Source organism: Argopecten irradians, chromosome 2 (assembly GCF_041381155.1).
Source record: "Argopecten irradians isolate NY chromosome 2, Ai_NY, whole genome shotgun sequence".
Lineage (NCBI taxonomy): Eukaryota > Metazoa > Mollusca > Bivalvia > Pectinida > Pectinidae > Argopecten > Argopecten irradians.
In genome coordinates, this window is record NC_091135.1 from 64,537,795 (window position 1) to 64,553,861 (window position 16,067).

Consider the following 16,067-nt stretch of genomic DNA (forward strand, 5'->3'; position numbering starts at 1 on the left):
CGACAGTCTGTATGAAACAACAGGGATGAATGGATTAGCGACAGTCTGTATGAAACAACAGGGATGAATGGATTAGCGACAGTCTGTATGAAACAACAGGGATGAATGGATTAGCGACAGTCTGTATGAAACAACAGGGACGAATGGATTAGCGACAGTCTGTATGAAACAACAGGGATTAGCGTATGTATGAAACAACAGGGATGAATGGATTAGCGACAGTCTGTATGAAACAACAGGGACGAATGGATTAGCGACAGTCTGTATGAAACAACAGGGACGAATGGATTAGCGACAGTCTGTATGAAACAACAGGGACGAATGGATTAGCGACAGTCTGTATGAAACAACAGGGATGAATGGATTAGCGACAGTCTGTATGAAACAACAGGGATGAATGGATTAGCGACAGTCTGTATGAAACAACAGGGATGAATGGATTAGCGACAGTCTGTATGAAACAACAGGGACGAATGGATTAGCGACAGTCTGTATGAAACAACAGGGACGAATGGATTAGCGACAGTCTGTATGAAACAACAGAGGGATGAATGGATTAGCGACAGTCTGTATGAAACAACAGGGACGAATGGATTAGCGACAGTCTGTATGAAACAACAGGGATGAATGGATTAGCGACAGTCTGTATGAAACAACAGGGACGAATGGATTAGCGACAGTCTGTATGAAACAACAGGGACGAATGGATTAGCGACAGTCTGTATGAAACAACAGGGACGAATGGATTAGCGACAGTCTGTATGAAACAACAGGGATGAATGGATTAGCGACAGTCTGTATGAAACAACAGGGATGAATGGATTAGCGACAGTCTGTATGAAACAACAGGGACGAATGGATTAGCGACAGTCTGTATGAAACAACAGGGACGAATGGATTAGCGACAGTCTGTATGAAACAACAGGGATGAATGGATTAGCGACAGTCTGTATGAAACAACAGGGATGAATGGATTAGCGACAGTCTGTATGAAACAACAGGGATGAATGGATTAGCGACAGTCTGTATGAAACAACAGGGATGAATGGATTAGCGACAGTCTGTATGAAACAACAGGGACGAATGGATTAGCGACAGTCTGTATGAAACAACAGGGACGAATGGATTAGCGACAGTCTGTATGAAACAACAGGGACGAATGGATTAGCGACAGTCTGTATGAAACAACAGGGACGAATGGATTAGCGACAGTCTGTATGAAACAACAGGGATGAATGGATTAGCGACAGTCTGTATGAAACAACAGGGACGAATGGATTAGCGACAGTCTGTATGAAACACAGGGACGAATGGATTAGCGACAGTCTGTATAGTCTGTATGAAACAACAGGGACGAATGGATTAGCGACAGTCTGTATGAAAAACAGAGATGTATTAGCGAGTCTGATGAAACAACAGGGACGAATGGATTAGCGACAGTCTGTATGAAACAACAGGGACGAATGGATTAGCGACAGTCTGTATGAAACAACAGGGACGAATGGATTAGCGACAGTCTGTATGAAACAACAGGGACGAATGGATTAGCGACAGTCTGTATGAAACAACAGGGATGAATGGATTAGCGACAGTCTGTATGAAACAACAGGGATGAATGGATTAGCGACAGTCTGTATGAAACAACAGGGACGAATGGATTAGCGACAGTCTGTATGAAACAACAGGGACGAATGGATTAGCGACAGTCTGTATGAAACAACAGGGATGAATGGATTAGCGACAGTCTGTATGAAACAACAGGGACGAATGGATTAGCGACAGTCTGTATGAAACAACAGGGACGAATGGATTAGCGACAGTCTGTATGAAACAACAGGGATGAATGGATTAGCGACAGTCTGTATGAAACAACAGGGATGAATGGATTAGCGACAGTCTGTATGAAACAACAGGGATGAATGGATTAGCGACAGTCTGTATGAAACAACAGGGATGAATGGATTAGCGACAGTCTGTATGAAACAACAGGGATGAATGGATTAGCGACAGTCTGTATGAAACAACAGGGACGAATGATAGATTAGCGACAGTCTGTATGAAACAACAGGGATGAATGGATTAGCGACAGTCTGTATGAAACAACAGGGATGAATGGATTAGCGACAGTCTGTATGAAACAACAGGGATGAATGGATTAGCGACAGTCTGTATGAAACAACAGGGACGAATGGATTAGCGACAGTCTGTATGAAACAACAGGGACGAATGGATTAGCGACAGTCTGTATGAAACAACAGGGAGAATGGATTAGCGACAGTCTGTATGAAACAACAGGATGAATGGATTAGCGACAGTCTGTATGAAACAACAGAGATGAATGGATTAGCGACAGTCTGTATGAAACAACAGGGACGAATGGATTAGCGACAGTCTGTATGAAACAACAGGGACGAATGGATTAGCGACAGTCTGTATGAAACAACAGGGAAGAATGGATTAGCGACAGTCTGTATGAAACAACAGGGACGAATGGATTAGCGACAGTCTGTATGAAACAACAGGGACGAATGGATTAGCGACAGTCTGTATGAAACAACAGGATGAATGGATTAGCGACAGTCTGTATGAAACAACAGGGACGAATGGATTAGCGACAGTCTGTATGAAACAACAGGGACGAATGGATTAGCGACAGTCTGTATGAAACAACGAGAGAGAATGGATTAGCGACAGTCTGTATGAAACAACAGGATGAATGATTAGCGACAGTCTGTATGAAACAACAGAGATGAATGGATTAGCGACAGTCTGTATGAAACAACAGGGATGAATGGATTAGCGACAGTCTGTATGAAACAACAGGATGAATGGATTAGCGACAGTCTGTATGAAACAACAGGGATGAATGGATTAGCGACAGTCTGTATGAAACAACAGAGATGAATGGATTAGCGACAGTCTGTATGAAACAACAGGGATGAATGGATTAGCGACAGTCTGTATGAAACAACAGGGATGAATGGATTAGCGACAGTCTGTATGAAACAACAGGGACGAATGGATTAGCGACAGTCTGTATGAAACAACAGGGATGAATGGATTAGCGACAGTCTGTATGAAACAACAGGGACGAATGGATTAGCGACAGTCTGTATGAAACAACAAGGACGAATGGATTAGCGACAGTCTGTATGAAACAATAGGAATGAATGGATTAGCGACAGTCTGTATGAAACAACAGGGATGAATGGATTAGCGACAGTCTGTATGAAACAACAGGGACGAATGGATTAGCGACAGTCTGTATGAAACAACAGGGACGAATGGATTAGCGACAGTCTGTATGAAACAACAGGGATGAATGGATTAGCGACAGTCTGTATGAAACAATGAATGGATTAGCGACAGTCTGTATGAAACAACAGGGATGAATGGATTAGCGACAGTCTGTATGAAACAACAGGGATGAATGGATTAGCGACAGTCTGTATGAAACAACAGAGATGAATAGATTAGCGATAGTCTGTATGAAACAACAGGGACGAATGGATTAGCGACAGTCTGTATGAAACGACAGGGAGAATGGATTAGCGACAGTCTGTATGAAACAACAGGGACGAATGGATTAGCGACAGTCTGTATGAAACAACAGGGATGAATGGATTAGCGACAGTCTGTATGAAACAACAGGGATGAATGGATTAGCGACAGTCTGTATGAAACAACAGAGATGAATGGATTAGCGACAGTCTGTATGAAACAACAGGGACGAATGGATTAGCGACAGTCTGTATGAAACAACAGGGACGAATGGATTAGCGACAGTCTGTATGAAACAACAGGGATGAATGGATTAGCGACAGTCCTGTATGAAACAACAGGGACGAATGGATTAGCGACAGTCTGTATGAAACAACAGGAGAATGGATTAGCGACAGTCTGTATGAAACAACAGGGACGAATGGATTAGCGACAGTCTGTATGAAACACAGGGACGAATGATTAGCGACAGTCTGTATGAAACAACAGGGATGAATGGATTAGCGACAGTCTGTATGAAACAACAGGGATGAATGGATTAGCGACAGTCTGTATGAAACAACAGGGACGAATGGATTAGCGACAGTCTGTATGAAACAACAGGGACGAATGGATTAGCGACAGTCTGTATGAAACAACAGGAGAATGGATTAGCGACAGTCTGTATGAAACAACAGGGATGAATGGATTAGCGACAGTCTGTATGAAACAACAGGGACGAATGGATTAGCGACAGTCTGTATGAAACAACAGGGATGAATGGATTAGCGACAGTCTGTATGAAACAACAGGGACGAATGGATTAGCGACAGTCTGTATGAAACAACAGGGATGAATGGATTAGCGACAGTCTGTATGAAACAACAGGGACGAATGGATTAGCGACAGTCTGTATGAAACAACAGGGACGAATGGATTAGCGACAGTCTGTATGAAACAACAGGGATGAATGGATTAGCGACAGTCTGTATGAAACAACAGGGATGAATGGATTAGCGACAGTCTGTATGAAACAACAGGGACGAATGGATTAGCGACAGTCTGTATGAAACAACAGGGACGAATGGATTAGCGACAGTCTGTATGAAACAACAGAGATGAATAGATTAGCGATAGTCTGGTTGAAACAACAGGGATGAATGGATTAGCGACAGTCTGTATGTAACAACGAAGGACGAATGGATTAGCGACAGTCTGTATGAAACAACAGGGATGAATAGATTAGCGACAGTCTGTATGAAACAACAGGGACGAATGGATTAGCGACAGTCTGTATGAAACAACAGAGATGAATAGATTAGCGATAGTCTGGTTGAAACAACAGGGACGAATGGATTAGCGACAGTCTGTATGAAACAACAGGGACGAATGGATTAGTCTGTATGACAGGAGAATGATTAGCGACAGTCTGTATGAAACAACAGGGACGAATGGATTAGCGACAGTCTGTATGAAACAACAGGGACGAATGGATTAGCGACAGTCTGTATGAAACAACAGGGACGAATGGATTAGCGACAGTCTGTATGAAACAACAGGGTGAATGGATTAGCGACAGTCTGTATGAAACAACAGGAGAATGGATTAGCGACAGTCTGTATGAAACAACAGGGACGAATGGATTAGCGACAGTCTGTATGAAACAACAGGGATGAATGGATTAGCGACAGTCTGTATGAAACAACAGAGATGAATGGATTAGCGACAGTCTGTATGAAACAACAGGGACGAATGGATTAGCGACAGTCTGTATGAAACAACAGGGATGAATGGATTAGCGACAGTCTGTATGAAACAACAGAGATGAATAGATTAGCGATAGTCTGTATGAAACAACAGGGACGAATGGATTAGCGACAGTCTGTATGAAACAACAGGGACGAATGGATTAGCGACAGTCTGTATGAAACAACAGGGATGAATGGATTAGCGACAGTCTGTATGAAACAACAGGGACGAATGGATTAGCGACAGTCTGTATGAAACAACAGGGATGAATGGATTAGCGACAGTCTGTATGAAACAACAGAGATGAATGGATTAGCGATAGTCTGTATGAAACAACAGGGACGAATGGATTAGCGACAGTCTGTATGAAACAACAGGGACGAATGGATTAGCGACAGTCTGTATGAAACAACAGGGACGAATGGATTAGCGACAGTCTGTATGAAACAACAGGGATGAATGGATTAGCGACAGTCTGTATGAAACAACAGAGATGAATGGATTAGCGACAGTCTGTGGATTAGCGATAGTCTGTATGAAACGACAGGGATGAATGGATTAGCGACAGTCTGTATGAAACAACAGAGGACGAATGATTAGCGACAGTCTGTGAAACAACAGGGATGAATGATTAGCGATAGTCTGTATGAAACAACAGGACGAATGGATTAGCGATAGTCTGTATGAAACAACAGGGACGAATGGATTAGCGACAGTCTGTATGAAACAACAGGGACGAATGGATTAGCGACAGTCTGTATGAAACAACAGAGACGAATAGATTAGCGACAGTCTGTATGAAACAACAGGGACGAATGGATTAGCGACAGTCTGTATGAAACAACAGGGACGAATGGATTAGCGACAGTCTGTATGAAACAACAGGGATGAATGGATTAGCGACAGTCTGTATGAAACAACAGGGATGAATGGATTAGCGACAGTCTGTATGAAACAACAGGGACGAATGGATTAGCGACAGTCTGTATGAAACAACAGAGATGAATGGATTAGCGATAGTCTGTATGAAACAACAGGGACGAATGGATTAGCGACAGTCTGTATGAAACAACAGGGATGAATGGATTAGCGACAGTCTGTATGAAACAACAGAGATGAATGGATTAGCGACAGTCTGTATGAAACAACAGAGATGAATGGATTAGCGACAGTCTGTATGAAACAACAGAGATGAATGGATTAGCGACAGTCTGTATGAAACAACAGAGATGAATGGATTAGCGACAGTCTGTATGAAACAACAGAGAATGATTAGCAGTCTGTTGAAACAACGGGACGAATGGATTAGCGACAGTCTGTATGAAACAACAGGATGAATGGATTAGCGACAGTCTGTATGAAACAACAGAGATGAATGGATTAGCGACAGTCTGTATGAAACAACAGGAGAATGGATTAGCGACAGTCTGTATGAAACAACAGGGACGAATGGATTAGCGACAGTCTGTATGAAACAACAGGGACGAATGGATTAGCGACAGTCTGTATGAAACAACAGAGATGAATGGATTAGCGACAGTCTGTATGAAACAACAGAGATGAATAGATTAGCGACAGTCTGTATGAAACAACAGAGATGAATAGATTAGCGACAGTCTGTATGAAACAACAGAGATGAATAGATTAGCGACAGTCTGTATGAAACAAACAGAGAACAGAGATGAATGGATTAGCGACAGTCTGTATGAAACAACAGAGATGAATGGATTAGCGACAGTCTGTATGAAACAACAGGGATGAATGGATTAGCGACAGTCTGTATGAAACGACAGGGACGAATGGATTAGCGACAGTCTGTATGAAACGACAGGGACGAATGGATTAGCGACAGTCTGTATGAAACAACAGGGACGAATGGATTAGCGACAGTCTGTATGAAACAACAGGGACGAATGGATTAGCGACAGTCTGTATGAAACAACAGGGACGAATGGATTAGCGACAGTCTGTATGAAACAACAGGGACGAATGGATTAGCGACCGTCTGTATGAAACAACAGGGACGAATGGATTAGCGACCGTCTGTATGAAACAACAGGGACGAATGGATTAGCGACAGTCTGAAGAGTAAACTTAACATTTACACACCTGTACTTATAGCATGTTGCCTATGTCCTGTATGTATGACAAATATATTTGTATAATATTCTAATATTTGTGCAAATGAATGAAAAACTAAATTCAATAAAAGAATAGGAAATTTATATCCATCATAGTATGACTACTGTATATAAAAATGGATATATTACTATTTATATTTTATACCGAGGGTTCCAACCTTATACCTTATATTACTATTTATATTTTATACCGAGGGTTCCAACCTTATACCTTATATTATTATTTATATTTTATACCGAAGGTTCCAACCTTAACTATTTATATCTTTACTATCGGGGCGAAAAGACGAAATTTAATTAAGGTTTCTTAATTCTCGTCTTTTCGGGGCGAAAAGACGAAAAGACGAAATGGCACAAATCAGCCACCGTATTATACCGAGGGTGTCAACCCTTACTATACTAACGCCATTTTCACTGAATTGGTACACCGGATATAGGTATTATATGAAAAAGATTTTTTTAAATATTTGTAATCTACCATCTCGATTGCAAAATTGATTTCGCCACCACCTTTTTGGCGTACAGAGGAATGTTGTGGAAGGAATGACAAAGTTGAATTAAAGTAGTCCAATAAATTTAATACAATGTAAAGGTCAACAACATACTTATGTACAAAACAATAATTAACAACTTATAAATGCACAAAAAAATCTCAAAAAGAGAAAACAACATTACAACAGTTTCCCACTTTCTGATAATAGCACTAAACGTCCAGGTCACGTGATAGCTGCGTGAGATCGTGACCTTCACATTCACCGTCTTACTTTACTGGAGAGAATTTCATAATGCAACATATGTAATAACTTAAAATGAAGAATATAGTCAAACAACAACAAGCATTATATTTAAAATATTGACAGTGTATGAAGTTGATGCTCGCCTGTCTCTTTCGAAATGGAGTAGTTTATAAAAAGGAGAACAATGTCTCCTAGATAGCTCAATACTGCAGTAGTCTACCGTCTCATTTTCATATGCGACCTTTTAAAACAAAGGGCATATAACTCGAGCCTGTAAACAGGCAACCCTGAGGTCTATAAACTCTTCTTTGAACACATATCTCCCGTTTATACGCAAATGTTGATATGTTTGACGTGAACGGCATTAGAAGAGAGTATTTCCTCGTAATGTTTGTGATGACATCATCTTCAGAAATAAAGATATGACGTCATTATCACAGAATGCAACAATACTGTGCTCGTATTTGATGATCAAGAGCAAACGGAGACACCATGGTACTCAGCTCGACTCTCGTCAACTCCCGTCGACACGTCCACACGCCGGATACAGCCAAGGAAATGGCCTCGCTTTGTGTTCAACTGCAAACAGAAATGGGAAAAAACTAATTACATTTCAATTTATGATTTAAAATAATCAGTGCGTATCCAATATCGGCTTTGTTCAGTGGCATTATTTAACGATTTTTACGATGATACATGAGGCAATTCATACCCTAGTAAGTATATCAACGCATTAAATTCATCTCCGTCTTGATTATTAATCGTTTTCAATTATCTCCCCTTATCACCTACTGACTTAAAGTATCGTTATGAAAAGTATGATAAGATGACATGCAAGACGACTTGTGGAGCTGAAGTAATGCATAATCTCAAGTTGGAAAATTTGTGAACTATCTTACCTCTCGCTGTAGATTGTGATATTTCCGGACCGGGTCGACACCTCCCAAGGTCAAGGACGTAAACGCCCCGCAGTCAACACGGTAGTCATGGAAATACGGAGTGCGGTCCACAAACAGTTTGCCGCGGTTGTTCCTCCTCCGGAACACTATCTGTAAACATAACGTTAAAATACATCAACTCTAAATCTAAATACATGTTATTTGCATTAAAGATATGCGTTGCTGGAAGACAGGAGCTTCTTTGAATACATTATTTCAACAATTATCATTTGACCATTATTTGGATTGTTATTGGAACAGGAGATCTAACCTTGTGCCATTTTCCGTCATCCACCCGTATTCTGGACAGTGTAAGGGTAGCCTCGATTTGTTTACACCGGATGTGGTATCTAGGGTGGCCGTTGATGATGTCAACGGCCACAAGCTCGTTCTGTCGACGCTCAGGAGAAAGGTAAAATAAGACTCCGTTTGGTGATGTCGTCTTGAACTCAAATTTCATCTCGTGGCTTATATGGTAGAAACAAACAGACGTAAATAATTTGTCGGGCTTGACAAAAATGACTAGATTATATATAAGTTTATGTATGTGAATGTAATGTATTTACTTTACAAGAAGTATATACTTATATTAGTCAGTTAGACATGTGTATACTATGATGAAAGAATTGCAATTGCCGTTGCAGTGTGCATCATGAGAAATTGATAGAACTGAATTTAATGTTTACTTTATACGTACCCAGTAGTAAATCCTTTCTGTAATACTGGCAGGGCTACCCGGCTTTTGTTGAGGGATTCAATATAGGCACCATTGTTGGAGAAAACGGAGATAGCAGACTGAAAGTAAAAAGATGAGAACATGAAGATATGAAGCAATCTGTTACAAAATAAAGTTACAACTTTATCTAAATTGTAATATGATCCGCATTCGTCATACGTATTTTTTCCAATTTATATACATTGTAATTCGCCACATTTGAACTCGAGGTCCGTAGAGGCGGTATTGCACGCAGTCATTATTTCTACTAAACTATGCCAGGACATGCAGGCTACAGGAAATCAGGTAGATATTAGCTACAGGTATATTGGCCTTATCTCTGTAGTCTCGCCACTGGTGTACTCGGACCCAAGGACCTATAACTTTGGTGTACCGAACACGCATTATGGCAAATACTAGTTTTTGTTTGTTTTTTTTTTTACAGATTTCAAACTACATGTTTAAATTCAATATAACGCTTGCATAAATCAATATAAGCTTTCTGGAAGTAAAATACAGAGTATGCGTTCGTATTCCTGGGTATAGTTAGCAGTGGAGAACAAAAACTTTTATCACAACAAAAGTTGTAGTTATTTTATTTTACGTCTTATTCGTTCAATAATTTGTCATGTGTTGCTGGAGAAGAAAACGGAGTACACAGAGAAAGTCATCGACCCGTACCTGAAAGTCCTAACATAGAAATCGAACACCTTGAAAATATAAGCGATCAACAATAGCACTGCATACGTTTTTATAAAATGTCAACCCTTTCAATTTGTTTAATATCTTAACAAAATATCACACCATAATTCAAGAATATATGCCTCTGTTTTTAAAGAGGCAATAGACTTTGCAGCGGTCACTCTTAACTTGTTGCGACTAAGGTCCCCCGGACAGATTGCTGAGCCGCCACAACAAAGATCAGGATCGTAATCCAATCAATCGCGGTCGTTAGTGTGGGCAACGTAAACACGATAGCCACTGGTCATTTTTTAGTCCAGTTTTGTCCATATCCGTATTAGCTTAACAGCACGCGTAATTTTAATCCATTATTAAAACTTTTGGATGCAATAAAATCAATGCATTTGCAGCATCATTGCTAACAGGTTGATTCTTTTGATGAGAAAATTTTAAAGAACGCCTAACATTTACTTGGTTAAACGTTCATTTTGTGGATAGAAATGAAACTAACAGAGGTTTTGAACAATTGAACTCTGACGGGTCTTCTTTTGAGGTCAATTAGTACTCTCGCGCGGTCGGAGAAGTCACGAGACAATGCTAATAACAATTTAAATCAACATTCTCACGTGAGAGTTGATACCTTTCATTAAGTGACCTGGTGAGGCATTTTGTGTCGATCAAACTTAAAAGACCAAGTGAAATACACGAAATTCTTGCTATTGTATAAGCCGAGGAGACTATATCAACAGTAAACTGTGTCTAAAATCATTCGATTTACCAATGAGATGCAAAATTTCTCTCGGAACACGCGATGGCTATCGACAAGGTGCCAATCTAAATACTGTATTGTTTAAACTTGTGGCTTTCGACAAGGTGCCCTTCTGAACACAGCATTGTTTATGGGGTTTTTTCAAATGCTTCATGCTAAATGAAAGTGGTGACATTTATTTTCTTGGTTGTTGACTGTCAACTGTTGACTTTTAAAGGGACTTGAGAGGCTCATTGGCTTATATTTCAACCGACAGTGTTAAATGGCTTCTAAAGTTTCAACCGCATAATCCGACACTTACAATTAAATCAAATTTACATTGTATACACAGGTAATGTTATATAAAACACCTGGACGGCTACAATATCTTACTAATGTCGTATTTTGGCGCGAAGTTGACTTGTTTCTGGGTGATTGACTGCACGTAATGCTGTGTACCGAGCCGGATGGGATGGTACTGGGGCGGAATCGTGGCCCTATGGTTCCGGCATGTGATATGGAGGATGTAATAGAGTCAGGTGGAGGGCCTTTATACGGGCTGCTGAACGTGGACACTAGGAAGGAAAGTTTTTGTTAATTATTACTTTTCTCGACGAGTAACCAGCCAATCAGTTGTCTCCGTTAAGTAGTTGTGTCATAACGCATCGTTAAAATGTAATCTTACAAAAAAGCTTTTATTAGGAAACGTATACTGCCAAAATCACCTCACTTTTCTTATTAGTGTGTGTGTGATATATGAAACAATACACTGTACCATTTTGTCTCCGAAAGACTGATTCTAAACACGTGGCACAAATTGGGCGAGTTTTTTGGGGTTAAAGATAAGCATTTGATATGATATACACACATCTAATATGATATACAATAGAAAGTAAAGGAATGGTGCTAATACTGGAGTGATGTCGATTCCCCATGGTAATGCGCACATCAATTTGGGTCAAATTATGCACAAATTGGCAATTAATTGGCACAAAATATAATCACCATCAATTAAACATATTTTATTATATTACTTTATAACTATCATTTTATACATTAAGACCAATATTTTGCATAGTTCTAAAGAACATCAACCATGACTTTCAACTTTGACAGACAAAACCACACTATATCTGATATGACCCATACATGTATTACAGCCATCTGTATGGATGTATACTTGTCAACATGTCCATTTCATCTTTGCATCCGTTTTGTCAAAGGTACTGCTGTATGTATAAAGGACTGGCCTGTCACTCTTTCCTTAAATAGTATAATCGCGTGGGAGGGCGATTATATACGTAAAACATTTCATCGTTAACCTGGTAAGACGAAATACGACGGAAGGCCACAGGGGCTTGAAAGGTGGTTATTTATACCTATACTTTCCTCACAGGGACACATAAAATACTTATTTAAACCTAAACATTTGTCACAGGGACACGGGAAGTAGTTATTTAGACCTTTAGACCGTTATCACAGGGGCATGGGAAATAGTGACTGTCTGCCTGTATCCGACACATTCAGGTTCTGTAGGGACCATGGGATACAAACCAAATGTATTTATACCTATCCTAGTCACAAAGCTACGGATGTATTAGTGTTCAGTCTAATTATCAGGTCTCTGTGTATATGAAACTAAAGTTACACTATCCTAGTTTTCCCCCATCCTGTTCACCATTATCGTATAGTTTGGAGTGTAACACAGCGTAGTGGGTAATATTGGAACCATATTAACAAGTTTAAATAAGTATATTGAAAATGTATTTACTTAACTTGTCCTGAATTTTATGTGATAAAATCTGCAATATATATATATATTTCTTTTCGTTTTTAACAAATAGATCTAACAATACAATTAATTAAAACAGAAGATATTAAATTTCCGTTTTATCAAATTATTTACTCCAATTAGATACGACCAGATACATTTATATCGGGTTTCATGTTTTTAACAAACGGGCCTTTGAAATCAAGGACAGAAAATCGCTAAAGTGTCATTTCTTCAACTATATGCATGTGCATAACGAATTCGAAAATGATTTTTTTACATAAATATGTTTGATGATAATGAATGGTTTACTACACAATTGTGATGCACTGAATATTTGGCACGCGATCATACAGCACGTAAGATTAATTTAATCCAAATTCTAAAAGTGATTTGAATTATTACTCGTTTTATTATTATCAGCTGTAGTTATATGAAGGAAAGCGGCAAAAACTGAAGTTTCCGTAGAAACTTTTTCAAACTTACCATTATAAGTTTACTGTCAAATGCTAATTTATTCTTGCATATTTAAACAAAACTATATAACCGACTTTTTGTACATATATGTAATGATTTTGAAACCAGTACGACAATGTCCTTTCTGTGGTAACTGTAGCTGTTTCTATCATACACAAAATCGATTAAATCAATTTCATATGCAACTTTTAAGCCATTTATATAAATCAAAGTGGATAAGTCATATCAAGAAATTAGTCTATACGCTCTATTGAATACATTTACTTTCGGCAAAATGTTGTATTTTGGCGACAATTCTAGTAAAGACAAAAATGAGCAAAGTTTTAACCTCTAGATTCCAAAGAGAGTTACCATCTTTACATCAAATTACTTATCGTTAACCGTTTAGAAGCCCAGAGAATAACATGTTTTTGATAAATCGTAGATTAACGAACTTCAGTGCCCTACTTACCCCAAATAAAATTAACTGACAAGGAAGTAACAGAAATGTATTATAACTCTGTGGAGAATTCCATGCCTTACCGACATTTGCTGGAGACCCATTAACCTGGTCTATATTTGTACAAATGCTCACACACCTGTCAGATTTAGCAGATAGGTGTGATGTGTGAGGGGCCGCGGTGGCCGAGTGGTTAAGATGTCCCGACATATTACCACAAGCCCTCCACCTCTGGGAAGCGGGTTCGAATCCCATGTGGGGCAGTTGCCAGGTACTGACCGTTGGCCGGTGGTTTTTCTCCGGGTACTCCGGCTTTCCTCCACCAACAAACCTGGCACGTCCTTACATGACCCTGGCTGTTAATAGGACGTAAAAATAAACAAACCAAACCAAGATAGGTGTGACAACAGTCATCAAAGTGATGTTACAAAACACTTAGGCAGCACTCGCACTTTAGAATCGACCTTATTAGACTGCTTCGGTTCATTTGAAGATTTCTGAAATTTCATGCAAAATTATTTTATTCTAAAGATGATATGACTTTATATAATGTCTATTTATTCATCTGATATGCATCTAAAATCGAATTTTTCAAACCTGGAACACACGGAAACTTAATCAGGAGACTTAAATAACTATAAAACCGCCGTCTGTTTTATTTTCCCCCTAGTCTTGTTTAACGCAGTTTCATATATTCTACAACCTATGGAGACGGTTTGGTACGACTTAAAACATAACACCGTCGGGTTTTTTTTATTCGCCCTTTGATATTTAAAATATTCTTTTAAAAATATAGCATACGGAAGTGGACTTTCAAATGATTGTCTGACTAGTAGAAATAACGGAATATCGTAGTAAAATGCACTATAAGTGTTTGTGAATTGGTGAATAAATTTCCCGCCGACAGGTACATTAAATGTCACAGCGCACACCTGGTCACGCGCGCTCTCCCATCCCATTGTACGAGCCTGCTACAGAATCTACAAGGTCACATTTTACCTGTAAATTTCCATTCATAAAATAGATCATACGAGTGTATCCACGTAATGTCGGCCAAACCATCGTATCCATGTGTGTAAACCTACTTTTACATGTCAATTATGTTTACTTTGGTTAAAAATTCACTTCCCGAAAAACCGCGAGGTCTTCGTCAAATGCGTTGTATCAAAATGTTGGCTTATTTGTCGTTTTATCAAAAGAAGCATATAGCATTTTAATGTCGACGCTATAGTAAAAAGACGGCTTTGCTAAAGTTTTGTCAAATTGTCCAAACATGTCAAAAGGTGAGGTTTAAATCAAATTTTATTAATATAATGTAATGCGTTTCTAATTTTCTCGTACAAATGTGTACCTGGCATTGGAAGGCTAACTTTATTATTTTTTCACTAATATACATTTTACCGGTAGTAAAAGTAGAGCACAGAGCATTGGAGTGCTATAGAAAATATACTTTTTTGCTCCCTTCACCTTGCTCCAAATTCAATTTAATTTTAATCATAATCATATCGCATACATGTTTCTGACGCACTAGATAAAAATGCATCAAATGAATTCGCAAAATTGAAATTGTTCATAGTAAATTTACACTTTGTTACTTACCTTGCACCTGTCTAACGGCAAAGCCGACGCCAGGTATGTAACAGACAGGTAGAGAAGCGTCATCACTTTGAACATCCACGATATACAGGTATGCATCGTTACAGATGGTGATATTAGTAAATTCCACAAGTGTGTGTTAAAACGTAGGTAGATATAGTTATGCTACACACACCGATACCGGGACTTTGTGATATGAATGAGAAAGCGTCTATATATATATGGGTATGAGGGTTTAACTGGCGACATCTGATTGGCTGGTTTTCCTGAAATTGATTTCATCATCTCGTGGTACTCTACATTACTACTAAATCGACCGTAAATAGTAAACAGCTTACTCCGTCACTGGCCTATCGTGTCAGTTTGTGTAATACAATTCATATCCCTGGGAAATTATGAATGAAATTTAAATGAAGGGGCGTATCGGTTTTGGCGGCGTGTCCTAGTTATTTTTCATTCATAAAATGGCCTTCCTTGAAATGCGACGGTTTTCATACACCTGTATTGGAGTGTGAATAACTTGAGACCTTGTTGTCATTGTGAAAAAAATAGTAACCGTATGTTCACATCCATACACGGAACGTTTATGAGATTT

The 16,067-nt window shown here is 39.1% G+C and overlaps 1 protein-coding gene across 1 annotated transcript; it reads right to left on the reverse strand.

Moving 5' to 3' along the window:
* Positions 1–7,927: 7,927 nt before the first annotated feature.
* LOC138316220 (neurexin 1-like) lies at positions 7,928–15,672 on the reverse strand. Its single transcript, XM_069257807.1, has 5 exons — positions 15,476–15,672; positions 9,743–9,840; positions 9,317–9,512; positions 9,007–9,156; positions 7,928–8,686 (listed from the first exon to the last, which is right to left on the reverse strand). The coding sequence occupies exons 1-5, from the start codon at positions 15,569–15,571 to the stop codon at positions 8,579–8,581; spliced, it is 648 nt and encodes a 215-aa protein (XP_069113908.1). The 5' UTR covers positions 15,572–15,672; the 3' UTR covers positions 7,928–8,578.
* Between the last annotated feature and the right edge of the window lie 395 nt (positions 15,673–16,067).